At 36.8% G+C, this 16,288-nt stretch overlaps 1 protein-coding gene across 1 annotated transcript; it reads right to left on the reverse strand.

Annotated features, from left to right (window-relative positions):
- Positions 1-1,040: 1,040 nt before the first annotated feature.
- On the reverse strand, positions 1,041-2,363 carry LOC149936092 (uncharacterized protein F54H12.2-like). Its single transcript, XM_090153623.1, has one exon. The coding sequence runs from the start codon at positions 2,361-2,363 to the stop codon at positions 1,041-1,043; it is 1,323 nt and encodes a 440-aa protein (XP_090009749.1).
- Positions 2,364-16,288: the final 13,925 nt, after the last annotated feature.

Here is a 16,288-nt window from a genome sequence, read left to right on the forward strand (position 1 = left end):
GTACATCCGAAAGACGTACGGCAACAGAGCACGACTACTTTTCACAGACACGGATAGCCTAACCTACGACATCCAAACAGAAGATATCTACGCCGATTTACAGAAAGATTCCAAACTCTTTGATTTTTCGGGCTACCCTGTCGACCACCCTCTTTTCAACAACGCCAACAAAAAGGTCATGGGAAAAATGAAGGACGAAATGGATGGTGTCCCAATTCGCGAGTTTTGCGGTCTCCGGCCCAAGATGTATTCCATCTTATCGGAAAAGGGGGAAAAGAAAACAGCGAAAGGAATTTGCAGACGTGTTGTTAAAAATAAGATCAGGCACGCTAATTATTGCGATTCCTTGTTTCAAAATAGGGTTACAACCAGCACCATGTTAAGAATTGCTAGTTCAAAGCATAAAATTTTTACTATCTCACAAAATAAAATAGCTTTAAATCCATGCGATAACAAAAAGTATATTTTAGGCAATGGTGTAAGTTCTTTATCATACGGTCATAAGTGGATCAAATTAATAAAATAAATGTTTCATTGATTTTAAAATATTGTGAAATAAAAAAACCCATGAATATTATTGAAAATTTATTGAAAATTTTGAATACATAAATTCTTTAATCATCTTATCATTGTCATGTTTATTTCTTGAAAATCTAGTCACGATATCAAACATTTTTACACCCCGCCAGCGATTAAGAGCAAAATACACGCAAAAGCCACCACACGTCGCACTGAGGTTTCCCTGCAGTTGTAATGAATTAAAAGTCACAGTTTTACTATTTCTTTCGACAAAGTCATTAAAGCGAAACATATCAGGACTGTTTCCGAAGGAGTCGAAATGCTCAGAGTTATGATTACTTGAAAAGTACAATGCAATCCAATGCTCGCCAGAATTCTTTGATGTCGCCGTGTTTACGATATAAAGAGATGGGAAAGTCGTAACGTATTTAGGTAATTTATCCGCGGCGAAAACTCCTCGAAATAAGTCTTTAGTGAATTTATCCTTTTCCATAATCTTAGTTAGCTGAAACGTGTCCATTTTAGTTCAAAAGTACGGTTCTGTTTTTATCAACTTCAATCAGACTCTGAAATTCCGCGTAGACAATTACGGCAATAGTTTCGGGTAAAGCTGATGCGAATTTTATTTCAAGCCTTAAATTTCCGTTTCTAACTAAATGAAAATGAGCGGCGTTGCTCATCAAATCAGCCGTCAAATCGTACACGAAAAGGCAGTTCCCACCAACGTAATCATATCGACTTATCTGATTTCCTTCGTCAATATTCCACTGACTAGTTTGAAGAAATAAATTAGCGTAAGCCTGTATGTAGCTATTCTCCGCGAAATTAGGAGTAAGCGGACGATGGGGAACGCTGTTTCCGTCCACAAACAATCCAATGTGGTTTAAATTAAAATGCTGAAAGTTATATGGGGATAATTTTAAATCTCCTAGGAACGCGGTTTGAATAACCATCCCAATGACGACCTTATTGGGAATCTGTCCGGTAAATAAATGATCTTGAACCACACTCATGTTTCCTTGGGGAATCGAAAATGAAGTGCATTCGGTGCGCGTAATGGGGTATTTAGCTCTAGCCATCTGCAATACTTTCGCGTGAGATAACGGTATTTCCGCAATTAATTTAACTTTCCTTAGATATAACGAGGCAGATTTGATATCCAATTTGCATTTGACATCAGAGTGTAGACAAAATTCCGTGTTGGGTTTCCCGAAGACAAATTTTAAATCCACTAAATTTAGAAGATAGCGAGGTTGCTGACAAATGTCTAGATGGAGAACGCCGATCATATCGATAATTCCCTTTCGAGCAAATTCCGCTCTTTTCAAGAAGCCTTCGTTATTCCGAAAGTCATTAAATTTGCTCGCCGTGTCACGATAGAATAAGGAGCTGGTCAGGTGACTCGTTTTAGCGGAGTCACCGAAAGTTAGCATTGTTTGAATCATACTTTTATACGGATAATTTTGAGCCGAGGGAGTGACTGATTTTTCGTTTAAAAATAAATGAACTTCATGAAAGAGGCTATGCAAAAACAAATTGACGGGTGCGATATTATCCGCTGCCGTAGTAACCGTGCATTCCGCGGCAATCACGGCTGCTTTAGGGTATGTTCCATTTTCTTTTTTCACTTCCACCTGAACGTGAAGAAGAGTCTGCGACAAGTCCACGTACGCTTCAGAATTTCCACTAATACAAAACGTTAACGCCGAATTGTTGGTAATGCTCGAAATGGGATTGTATTCGACCCATTCGCCGCCGATAATTCCCGTTTGCGATAACGGGACTTGAAAAAGGTCCAATTCGGAATTCACGCATCCGCTCGAGTGAGGATGTAATAGTGCCATTATAATTTTTTATGAAAATATGTCGGAGTAAGAAAGGCACGATGTTTTCTTCCTCTTGGCTTTAGTTCGAGTGATTTTACGGGGTCTAGCGCGCATCTTTTTAAGTCCAGATCCCGTCATTTGTTTAACCACTTCGGCGGCTGAAAATAAGGCTTCTTTGCCGGCGGTCTTTGATCTAGTTGTCAGGGCTGTTTTGATTGGAATACCACTCGCAACATCCGTAACAACTTTCGCACCGGTATCCAAAAACTTTCGTCCTAAGAACTGGGCTCCGCGTCTAAAAAGGGGCATGGCGCTGCGGAATGCCGACGCTAGTATATTACCTAACCCATACCCTCTCTGAACACCGACACCCCGATACACGGGAATTGATCCGTATCCAGCCTGGTTCAAATAGTAGTTTTCGTAATCGTTTACGGTGGGATTGTATCGCGAATACCTCATGATGTTTGTCGGTCGTCACTGTTCACTGAAATGAACGTTATTCCTTCCCGGTCACGGTATTATAGAGCGAGCCAAGCCCTCCGCGGTTTGAAGTGGAGGGTAACGTGAACCTTCCCGCGTTCGAATTGGACAGGGTTTCCTAATTCGTCCATAATGTTAACTTCGATAGTTTGTATTTCCGAAGAAGCGACGGGTAGATAATGAGGTCTAGAGAACTCCACGTCCACAATTTGTCCGTCTTTTCCTTTCGCACTGACAATACGCAAAAGTGGAACGTTGCTATCCCCCACGATCGTATTTTTAACGACGTCGGAATAAATAAATAAAGAGTGTAATCCGGAATCCAAATCTACCATATACGGCGCTATCATGGGATCCGTAATTATGATATTTTCTTTCGGTTCCAACGTAAATCCTAGCATGGTTGCTATGTCTCCGGGTATGTCAACTTGGAATTTATGTCCCGACGCGATCGATTTGAAATCATAACCAGATGAAACGGAAACACGTTTTAATCGTTCATCGTACTTAAACAGTATACTTTTATCTACGTGTAACATGTCCAGTAATTCGTGAATTGTCAAAAAACTTCCTTGGGGTATAAGAGCTACTATTTCATTCGATTTATCGTCAGTGGGCCAAATTCGAATCGCACTATCGTTCTTTACATTATACCAAGTCCTAGGATAACTTATTTCCGTTAATGCTACTTCGTAAGGGCCGTTTAGTTTTACCATCTCCGGGAGATACGTTCTAAATTTACTCGTCGTATTATTAGGAAAGTATTTGGTCGACGAATCGGATGGTAACGTGATATAGAAACTCATTTTAAATCTACTTCCTGCACCCAACTGTCAAACTGTGGACCGTATCCTCGCCAACGCACAAATAACTCTGTGGTATTATCCGATTTTCGTCTTTTTCTTAACACTTTTTCGATTTCAAAAGCGCACGTATCCAAGTCTGTCCCCACTTTTTGAACTTCTTCCTTGTAAAATATTCCTAAAATGGGTTCGGAATTTAAATCTTCTAGTTTATATACCGGAGGGTCTCTTGGCAACCCGAAAAAGTTCTTCGGAATAATTTGGAAGGTATCCTTTTTCGAACAGACCCTTGTTTTTGCTTATTCTGACAATGTCACCGATTTCGAAATCGTACGTTGTTGGAGGACTAAAGTCAATACCTCCGTAAAGATTTTTCCAAACTATTTTAGAATTTTTGGGAGTTACTTCGACAGGTTTACATTTAATAGCTCGATGATAACTGTTATTATACGCTATAACTAAGTCCTGGATCACGTTTACGTACGTATTTGTGTTTTTCCCTGTGAAATATCGATGCATTCTCGATTTGAACGATCGAATAAAACGTTCGACGACACTGGCTTTAACTTTCGAGTTCGTCGTGAAAAATTCGATTCCCCGGGATTTCAACTCGGATTGAACCGCATAATTCGGGAGATATCCTTTTTCGAATAGTCCCTTGTTTTTGCTTATTCTGACAATGTCTCCAATTTCGAAGTCGTACTTTATCGGAGGACTAAAGTCTATATCTCCGTACAAATTTTTCCAAGTTATTTTCGAATTTTCGGGATTTACATTGATGGGTTTACATTTAATTGCTCGGTGATAACTGTTATTATAGGCGCTAACTAATTCTTGAAGCACGTCAACGTACTTATAAGTATTTTTCCTTGTAAAATATCGATACATTCTCGATTTAAACGATCGAATAAACCGCTCAACGATGCTGGCTTTCACTTCAGAGTTCGTCGCGAAAAATTCTATTTCGCGGGAATTTAATTCGGATTGAACGGCTTTACAAACAAATTCATTCCCGTGGTCACTCTGCATTCGCTTTGGTTTCCTTTCACCATCTAATATCTTTTTTAGAACGTTCACTATAGTCTATCCTTTCTTATTTTTCACCGGTTCGACGTAAGCGTACTTACTAAAAATATCAATACACGCGAGAATATAGCGATACCCATTGTTTAGCCTGGAAAGTTTCTGGAGGTCAATGAGGTCGGCTTGCCATTGATCGTCAATGCCGTACACTATCGTTTTATTTCGTTTGTATCGCCACTTTGCATTTTTATGTAGAGTATAGGTATCTTGGTTTTGTAAAAATTCCCTCACATTTTTCAACGTAACTTTGATACCCTTTTCTCGAGCGGAACGATATAGTCCGCGAACGCCAACGTACCCGCCAGAGTCCGCTACGTCGTAATAGATCTTCTCTAGCTTATCCGTAATTAGTGTAATTTCCATGTGTGGGTGTCGTGTAGTACAATATTAAGAAATCGAATAATTCGACTATTACAAAAATTAATATAATTAAAACGACGGTTAATAGTTTTGGATTTTTCGAAAATGATATAGTTAATGTGGATACGATACTTTCAGCTACAACTTCCGTGCAACCATCCATTATGAGATATGGGATTGAACTAAATAACAGTAACTGGTGGTTAAATGTTTTATTGGTAAATACATTCAAATCGTCACCCACTGATTTTGTCTAGGTGGTGACGTGTTAAAAGATAACGATTTTAAAGAACTTATTCTAGCAGGATTCTTGATATATTTTTTTGGTACATTATTGTTTTGCAATACTTCGTAGAAGTTCTTGAATCCCGTAGGGTCGGAATTTGACTTGGTTTTTCTAACCGCGTCGTAAATTAAATCGATTACGTTTGATCCAGAAACGACTCGTCCTCCAAATGTCATTTCACCGAGTTCGTTCCACGAAATAAAACGTAATGTCCAATTGTACAACGATATCGCGTCGGTAAGCATACTTGTCGGAATAGACGTCGCAATTTCTTCGTACCACGTTTTGTTTTTAACAGTCTGTTGTTTTTCAACTGGTTGGCGATTAGATATTATGCGTCGCTGCAAAGTTTGATTATATAACGTTAATTTTTCGGATTCGGTCATATTGGGATCGTCGAGGATCGTTTTCATTTCTTTATCCAAGGATGGTATTTCACTGGGAACATCTTCGGGAGTAGCATTCTTCATTCGACGTAAAGCGTCTTCAGACACTAAAATCATTTTTCGGGCCATTTATTTATTAATGGCGCGGCTTATCGCAGCGCCGGCGACTGAGCTAACGATAGAAAGAAGTGGAGCTAACAAAAACGGGAGAAATCCACCCTTCTGAACTAGAATCTGTTTTCTTTTAGCGAGAGGAATTTTTGCGCAAAGATGATGTAAGGCTTTACGATGTTTCTTCAATCGACTCTTTTGTCCATCTGTTAACTGAATGTTCCCGCGTAGTACATTTATACAACATTCGACCAGCGCTAAGATGGCGTCGCGATTCGCTAGTTTAATGATAGCTTTCCTCTGTTTCACATTACACGTGCTCAAATATTTTAAAAAATCCAAGTTTTTACACACACGTTTTGACGTTGCTATAGTCATTTTGATTTTATTTCGGGTTGAAAATCGCGGCTTCTTCTCCCGGTATGATCCCCGTTCGCAGCCGATATTCATCTGCGGTATTTGGTTTCAAGTCGATGAATAAATAACCGTATGGTTTCACCACGGCTTGACGAAACGCGTCAACAACGAATTTGGTATTAGCCGGTGAAATTTGTTTAGCGATATTTAGCACGCTGGAAACGTCTCTAGCCGAACGGAAAATGACGAGGTACTGTGAATTCAAATTGAGAGTTCTAACTTCTTTCCCGTGATAAAACAAATTTTGCATTAAAATCAGTACGGACGTGTTACGATGATGCGAACCTCGTATAAATAAATTTGTGACGTCTGTGTTATTCGCTATTTCACATAAGAGATCATCGAGAATTACAAAATTTCTAATCGTCGGATTTAAATTGTTTGGGTCTAATAAACCCTCGTGAAACTCTACGGTAGGATTATGCTCCAATACCGAATTAAATAATTTATCTTGGTACTCAGTATAACACCAAACTATTCTTTGAGGTGGAGGAGCAATGCACGACTCATTATGTTTAATTAATTTAGCGAGGAAGTGGGACTTTCCACATTGCGTGGGCCCAGCGACGAGCCCGGTGAACGGATGTTTCATTACTGGTTCCATGTCTCTAAATGAGCTACAAAATAAAGAGCCCAGTTTTTAATACTCAAGTTTTTTATTGACAAATTCAAAAGTCTTCAGTTTTATACAACATTTTTTTAGCGTTGCACATTACGAAAGTCAATATAGTATCGCGAAAGTCCTCGCTTAAAAACGTGTCAAGTTTTAAAGTGATTTCGGAATAACTAATTCTATCCATCGCGTCAAACAAATGTATATCTAAACGAGAGTTCCAATCAATCATCAGACAATCGTGCTGCCTTTGTGAGGGATGATCAATTTTGCAACCTTCGCATTGCTTATTCACGTAGTCTGTAATCGCGGTCAGAACGACTCCTTTAATATCATTGAAGACGCGTTTTACTTCGTTGAGATACGTCATCACTTCGTCGTATTTATCCATCAACGTCTTCCAGGGGTATTGCGTGACAGTAAAGCCCTGTTTGGTTAAGATGCGCTTTCCGTAGTTGGTCCCAGTTCCAAGGATTATTTCTCTCACGTCCACTACCTTCCGCGTTTGGAAAATGCATAGCTCGACTCGTCTCGTTTCTGATCCTTCAAAGAACCACGTAGAATTTGGGATCGAATCGTCTTCCAAGAACGTAGTAATTTGACCGCTCGCTCTCCGTAGTTGCTTGAACTGACTTTCCGTCAACTCAATTCCAACACTACCATCCAAAGTACCGACGTGAATATGACAGTCTGGGGTTACCGATACCCCCTTCGTAGTAGAAATAGGGAAAACCTTACCGACGTTCCTAAAAGGGGTATCGAAATCGTTAGAAATCACTTAAAGTAATTTAATGTGGAAAGGTTTATACTTACATCTTCTGAGTATTCGAATTCTAAGGTGTAAGAGACTCAGGGATCCTAATTCCGAATGATATTTTAAAGGAAAATTCTGGCTTTTATAGTAAACTTTGTTGCACTTTGTACCACGCCTTAAACAATTAGGATTATACCACCACGTTCGAAACAGCGGATTAAGCAGGCTTTGTAAATTAAGGGTATATCCACGCGATACGCGATTGAACAATTCACGGTCAATATTCAAATCCTCGTCTCCATGTATTTTCTATGAGATACGGTACTCACAGCTCTCTCGCGGTACAATTACGACCGGTGTACGCATCAAATACCGTCAATATAATTCCCCATGTTAATTCTATGCGGCATGGTGGTCGTGAGATACCGTTAAATAATACTTCATGTTAATTCTATGAGGATTTACGGTCGGCGAACGCGTCGATGTTGAGCCGGTCCTTTTTTCTAGACACCGTCAAATAGTGCCCCATGTTATTTCTAGACACCGTCAAAAAGTGTCCCATGCTATTTCTATGAGGCACGGTGCCGGTCACCGTCAAATGGTGCCTCATGTTATTTCTATGAGGCACGGAGCCGGTGTCCCGGTGCCTCATTAGGTGTCTCAAACGCGTCGATGTTGAACCGGTACTTTTTTTTCTAGACACCGTCAAATAGTGCCCCATGTTATTTCTGTGAGGTACGGTGCCCGGCGCCCAGATACCTCATTAGTGCCTCATAGAGCGTTCTCTCATTTATAACACTACTTAATATAAATTTTGCTCCTTTCCCCAACAAATATCGTACAACTTCTGGTATAGATCTAGCGGTTGTTATCAGACCTTCAACAGTTTCTCGGCTTAGCTTCATTGAGTTTCTTTGGGTTACTGTGAAATTTCCTGGCCTATTGGCTACTTCGGCTTCCCAGTTCAGAAAGTAGTGCACAAAATCTTTTTCAAGCCACTATAATATTAAAAAAAATAAGTTAAATCTAACCTTGAATACTCTATTTTAAATCATTTTTTACCTGCAATCGGGGATCATCAACTTTTGTGTAAACATTTAGGTTTGGGTTGCGCTTAAAAGTTCCTTCATTAATATTTCTGGTGATTATTAAATCAAAGAATTTATTCATTAAGCAGATAAATTTAACGGTATCAGGATAGTCATTCCCATATTCTTCTTCAATAGCATTGGCAACCGTTGAACTAAATATTTGAGTTGCTAAGTGAACCCGCATTTTTAAAAATGAGTTAAACCTAATGTGGTCAGCGGTAATCTTTGGCATCAGCTTAATAGTTCTATTAAAATCTTTCTCGGTTTTCTACGTAGGAACAAAGTTATTCAATGAGGTCTATAAGCAGATTGAAAATATCTCCTCATATACCAGGGTTAAAAGAATCTTAAAAAATTTTGTGTTAAGCTGGGAAGTAACCTAACGTTGCATATTGGTGTCTGGTATAAGGTGTTGTAAAATAGTGTGTTTTTCTTTCATTGGGTTTTATATTTTATTGATTTGTTTCTTTTTTTATTAACTTAATCTAATTTTGTTATAATGGCTTGTTTAGTTCTTATCTATTTTTATGTATTATTCTCTACGTTTGAAACTTGATAAACAAACAAAACAGGGCTATAAGTCGCAAGAAGACTTGGCCCTTGTACCCCAATAATTATATATTATACGTAAATAAAAATATTTTCAATTTGATTTTGAATTTGAAAGGCTCAGTAATTGTGTCCAGAGGATATGATGGCCATTCTTCCACAAATATCGGGTATTAGAGTGAAAGTTAGTATTTGCAAAGCAATTCATCGCTGTTTCCATTAGGTGTGGAGGATCGCAAATAAAATACAGGTAAGGATCTTCATCCATCGCAAACGTGTTTTTACATTTATATCCATTTTCCCCAACAAATTGCTTCATGACTTTTCGATTAGTGCTAGCTCCGTCAAAAACTACTGTTAAAACTTTCATACCATTCATCTCCAGTTTGCAAATTGATTCTGAAATGATGCTGTGTAATGAATCACTGGACGTATTATTGTTGGGAAAATATGCTACGGTGTACTTCATATTTTCTGATATACTCCTTATCATAACTTGAAGTTCACACGTGGGTCACATTTTTCATTTCTCATTTCCTCTATTTTATTACCGATTTCATTCCGGTTAATGTAGCCTACGAGCTTTAATGTCGTCAAACATAATTCTAAAAAACATCTGATGGGTCTCTTTACACATAACCTTAGCTTTTTCCCTAAGTTCCTTGAAAACGTCTGGGCTAAATCCAGGTGTAGCACCTATATGAGAAGCGTAGTTGTAAAGGGTACGCTTTGAAGGCAATTGAAATGCGCCTGAAGTTTGCAATATATCGTAAGCTGCGGATGATTTTTGTTTGAGATATATGCACCACTGAATTTGCATATGCTTTGGCTTTCAGTGCAGCTAACTGCTGCTGCGCAAATAAGTTAGCAAAAGATTCTTTAGGAAGTATCCTTCGTTTTTTTTTTCAAAATGTCCTTCAGAAATTCACTATCTATATCAGCCATTTCTTGTCCGCTTTTCTTAAGTTCTCCTAAAAACGTTCGTCCTAGCCGTTTGATTTTCTTAGTTAAATTTCTGAGTTTCAATGTTCTTATTTTCTTTTGAAGATCTGCACGGGATAAATATCTGTGTCTTGTTTCGTTCAGTTTAGATTTTGGTTGCTGAGTTATCTGTTTTTGTTTCCTTCCTTTAAATAAAGAGTATTGACCACAAATTCTTTTCCCGCGTTTTAGTGTTTCTAAAATAATAGGCCTATGACATTTTCTTGAATGGACGTGACAAGTGAAAAAAGAAATATATCCATCTTTTTTTATTAAATTCCCTGCATTCAAATTGGGTTTGGTGTTTACTATCCTTGATTCCTCCACATAACGACCAATGTTTAAAAAAGTCTACTGCTTGTGAACGCTGGTAATTGTGTACAAAATGGATGGTTCTTACTGATGGTAGTAAACTCTCTTTTGAAACAGTAAGGGAGATAAATATAGTAGAGGTTTCAATGTTGCTTTTAAAAATTGTAACATTTTTATTTGAGGTGGTAAAGCTCCATGTGTTTGGAGGTAAATGCATCTTTTAAGTCGGAAAAATCAAACACATCCTCCATAAACACTTCTTGAACTTTAGGTGGGGTTTCAGTTACATGTTCTAAAGGTAACGTATTGGAGAGCGGTTCAGATGGTAAAATTTTAGAGATTCCCGATGGTAAAATTTCAGCAGGTAAAATTACAGAAATGTCTTCCTCGAATTGAGCCACTTCAGTTTGACATGATGCGATTGAAGTCGATATTTGAGCATTTAAAACATCAACGCTATGGTCACTAATATTGGCAGCAGCTTCAATTTCCATTGGTTCTACAATTATTTGATGCTGTTTTATTTTCTTTAATTTTGAAACGTTCAGGGCTAATAAGTCGCAAGATGACTTCGGCCCATAAATTCTGTAATATAACCCAAATTATTTCATTACTCAATAAATTGAATTGAATTGAAATTGAATTGAATTTGTTCTTCACAATTGTTGGTACCCGATTAAAAATAATTAAAATAAATGAAGTTGATAGAACCCATTAGTGGTACCTATATTACTTACCATCAACTTTAATGTGTCTGGCATCCCACTAAATGGTATCGGGTCTGGATTCCAATCAAATCAAATAATTTTATTTCAAATTTCTTACATATTTTTGCAGCATGTGACTTATAGCCCTCGCTTTTTTGAGTAAATATGATAAGTAACTATCAAATGAGAAAAAATAAATAAAAATTAAATGTAAAGTTAAAAAAAATGTAGTTACATAACGGAACAACATTAACAAGTTGGCAAGACAAAATATACCTCTCCTCGGAAGAATTGTCCCTAGCGGTATTAATTTTTCGAGATGACTTTTAAAGATATATCTCCGCAATTCCGAGTTATTTACTAAAAACGTAATCCCGGTTCAATCCCGCCCGGTATAAAATTTTAATTATAATTAAAATAATTGAGACGAAACAACCGAGTATAATTTATTCAGAATATTATAAATTAAGTAGTTACAACAGCGAGTTAGACGTACTAAAACAATGCACAATTGAATTTAACCCTATTTACGGTACAAGTTTATCAGTTAAATATAATACGAAGCCAATTTTAATGAAAGAAATATCTACAGAGGGTTTTAGTATTTTTCTGGCTTACGAAATACTTGCCGCATCTTTAACGCTCATTTTATTTCAAATTAAACATCTTAATCAGTCGAGAAAACGTTTAAAATAAATAACGAAGTAATGACGACCCAGTTATGAATACAACTCGATAAAAATATACGACTGAAAAAACGAAATAAAATACAAATAAAACGAAAGATATTTAAAATTAAAAAAACTGATCCTAAGAAAACGTAAAAATACCCTCCACATCACGCACATTCGAAATACGCAGAATTAACGTTAAACTTTATCCAGTTTAAAATATTAGAGTATCAAAAAATAAAAATAACGAATAAAAAAATACACATTAACAACCCAATCAATCAGACTTCAGAAACAAAAGTCATAGAAAAATATTATAACGCAGTAAAGCAATCAGACTTCAGAATCAAAATAATTCATAGAAAAATATTATAACGCAGTCAAGCAATAAATTAGTTCAAATATTTAGAAAATCAAGCAATAGAAAATATAATATCAAGAAGCGCAACACCTTACCATTCACAAGTACGATTTTTCACGTTATTATAATGAAACCGGATAAGCTTTTGGGCATTACTTATGCTCTGAAAGGTTCCTCTAAGACTGGACGATTTTGCTTGAAAAAGGAAATAAACTTAAAAAAAAGTAGATACAAATATAAGACAGATAAAACCAACAATATCAAAGATTAGTCAAAAAAGAACGTAATCGGGATCAGTTAAAAAACACAACAAAAAAGCGTATCCGAAACAAGATTTCAACTTTAAAATTTCATACGTAAAAAATGTAGACTTTAAAAACCATTAATATACTCTTCCGATAAGCTGGGTTTATAATTTTCAAAAAAGAGTAACATGTATCGGTGGTTCTGTGGTAGAACAATCACCTGTCACGCAGGAGGGTTTCAGGTTCGAAACCTGGGCGGCGCTTTCGTTTTTAATCAACAGAGAATACGCTACATTAGAATTACTCCGATGCAATAATTTAAATAGAACACGAAATTTCGTTCTATTTAGTAACAACCAAAATTTAATACTCTGTTAATGTGTAATGAACGCTTCCGATAAAGCTGAAGGTTTAATTTTCGATTAAGCGTAATAAGTGTCGGTGGTTCTCTGGTAGAACGTCCGCCTGTCAAACAGGAGGTCTCGGGTTCAAATCCTGCCTGATGCGATCGCAAATTGATACTAAGACGAATACCGTAAACAATTGGTGGAAACACTGCCATTTGGCCGTTGAGACGTTTATCGTAACCCTCAGCACTCGGTCCGTCCCAAAAAGTCAATCAGAAGAAGTTGGAGAGCAAAGACGCATATGCAAATTCAACACTCACAACCGCCATTATACAAACTCAACACTCACAACCGCCATAACCAACAAACTCAACATTCCTACATACACATAAACATTTACCCAAATTCCCATTACAACTGAGCCGAAACCGAAACGACGGCGAGCATTAACGAAAAAAACGACTAAACCGCACCCTACGCAACCGCAACTTTACCCGTTAACGCTCACCGTCAAACGGTGGTTTTGACAACCTTTAACAACGATTTCACGACTATTGGACTTTGCCCCGGGTAACGCGTTCGCTTTCACACACAGACACACAGACAGACAGGTAATAAAACCCCTCCTAGGGGACTTTGTCCCCTCGGAGAGGTATAAAGTAATCATTATTTATAGATTGGAGCTAATAACACAAATTATCGTTTGAGATATAAAGTACTTTTTAACATTATTTGAGGAATTAGTTATCATCTGTTGGCCCATTCTGCCCAACAAAATGCTACGAGCAAATATAAAGACTATATTTTTCGAGCCTCTTCAACAGATCCTAATCGTATCTCTGGCAAGCTAATACCCATCTCTTACATTTCCCTAAATATTTGGGCCTTGGTAACGTCATGGAAAAAACCCCTTATTCATGATTTTCGGCACTATTTTGGCACAACGAATACACACAACGTTTATTTTTAACCATTGTTCGTAATATAATTAAAATTAAAATTTATTAATAATGGAGAGGTCTCAAATTAAATCTAAAACTGAATCTTAGCTAAAGCAAGAATCCTTGGCTTAAGTTCGTTAACTTCAAAAGGCGCCATTTTTTCCTTGACGGAAAAGAAATAAGCCGGCCCGCCTTTCGGATCATCTTAAACGCGCCAGTTCTACCGCCGTTTTTATAACACAGGAGGACCGGCGGGCTACCTATCCTCTTAAAATATAAAATACTTGGTCGTTATACTGAAAACAGAGCTGCCAGGCTTATTTATATCAATAAGTTTTAAGGTTTTATTTATTTGTTTTCTAATTGCTAGTGTCGTTTTCACTTCAAAACCTTGATTGACTGAGATAATTTACCAGAATTTTATATTTTAACACGGCTATCTGCCAGTAAATTGGATTTTGGGAACTGGAAGAATTCTTCATTCCTCAGTATTAACTCAAAAGTTATATCGATTTCCTAAGTGTGTCTAACATTAAAGTGTGTCCAGTTAAATTAAATCTTTAATCACCTAGGTTTATTTTTTCGTTATCAAAATGTTCATGTCGTTCAGACTTTTAAGCCGTGATTGACAGAGGCGACTAATAGGAAATGTATATTTCGACTATGAATTTCGTTATTTACTTCGCTGTTGGAAATTTGAGAAAATCTTCGTTCTTACGCAGATAAGCTGGTTATAAAACTGAAAAATTTAGATAACCATGTGGTGTGACTTACATAACTGAGCTGCCAGGCTTATTTATATCAATTAGTTTTTAGGATTAGTTTATTTCTTGAACACGGCAATCCGCCAGTATATTGGATTTTGGGAACTGGAAGATTTCTTCATTCCTAAGAATTAACTCAAAAGATTGATCGATTTCCTTAGTGTGTTTAACATTAAAGTGTTGCCAGTTAAATTAAATCTTTAATCACTTGGGTTAATTTTTTTCGTTATCAACATGTTAGTGTCGTTCAGACTTTTGAGACGTGATTGACCGAGACGAATAACAATAAATGATTATTTCTTCTATGAATTCCGTAAGTTGCATTGGTAATGGAAATTTGCAAAAATCTTCCTTAGGCAGATAAAGCAGGTTATAAAACTGAAAAAGTTTAGATATTTATGGAGTGTGACTAACTTAACAGAGCTGGCAGGCTTATTTATACCAATAATTATTTAGGTTTTATTTATTTGTTAATCATTTGCTAGTGTCGATATTTCATCCAATCCCTGTTTACTGATGCAATTTAACCAAATTTGGCATTTCAACACAGCAATCTGCCAGATTTATGGATTTTGGAACCTGGAAAAAGTCATCATTTTTAAGAATTAACTGAAAGTTAAATCGATTTTCTAAGCGTGTGTAACATTAAAGTGTTGCCAGTCTAATAAAATCTTTAATCACTCAGGTATTTTTTTTTCGTTATCAAAATATTAGTATCGTTCAGACTTTTAAGACGTGAGTGACCGAAGCGACTAACAAGAAATGAGTCTTTCTTATATAAATTCCGTAAGTTGCTTTACTGTTGGAAATTTGCAACTCGAACTTATAGTATTATATCTTCCAGGTCATATTATTCAGACGTTTCTCAGTTACGTCGTGGAAAGTGAAATTTATCGGCAAATCAGCCGGTATTGTCTTCTATCAAGAATAAATCGTTCATCGAACCGCAATGTGCGTGGCGTAGAAAGAAAGTATAAACATCTCAACGGAGGCAAAATATACGCCAGGTTAACTCTAAAGTCTTCAGGATATTGGTCTTTTTTTTCCTTGGACTTTTTAAGAATAAAACATCACTACTCGGGGATCAACAGCTTTGAAGTAGTCCTTGTATGCTATTCACACTCCCAAATCAAAGGAAAAAAACGTTTTGTGTCTTCTCAAATTTTTTAACCTTTATCTCGCCTGGCTCTCGTCAAAGTTTATATAAGACTTCGTCGCATCTAGTTCCAGTTCAGAGTGCCAGCCTTCGTCAACTCGAACTAATAGTATTATATCTTCCAGGTAATGTTGCTGGTCTTTCTTTATTTTTTCGTTTGTTGTATTTTATGCTGGCGCTCTCGGTACGCTTTTGGTATAATAGTAACATTATCTCGTTATGAATAAAGAACCCAGTCTATCAGTTATTCTAGAAGAACTAAAAAAAATTAGAAAAGAAAGTCACGTAGAATTTGATAAATTAAACGAAACTAACAAGTCTTTTAGCTCTAAAATAGACAAAATTTGTAAAAAAAATAAATGACCATGAAAATCGGTTGGGCAAAATTGAGGATATTATTACGATTCAAGAAGCTAAAACGATGACATTTGAAAACTTTAAGGAATCAACCACTTCTAATCTAGCGGAGAAAGATAAAGAAATTGTCTCTCTTAAAAAAACAAGTCGATTTATTGGAAGCAG

The sequence above is a fragment of the Leiobunum rupestre genome, chromosome 7, assembly GCF_980474605.1.
Source record: "Leiobunum rupestre chromosome 7, qqLeiRupe1.1.hap1, whole genome shotgun sequence".
Taxonomy (NCBI): domain Eukaryota; kingdom Metazoa; phylum Arthropoda; class Arachnida; order Opiliones; family Sclerosomatidae; genus Leiobunum; species Leiobunum rupestre.

Bases quoted from the DNA above. Each gene is read 5' to 3' on its own strand.
- LOC149936092 (XM_090153623.1), bottom strand. From the start codon at position 2,363: ATGGCACTATTACATCCTCACTCGAGCGGATGCGTGAATTCCGAATTG.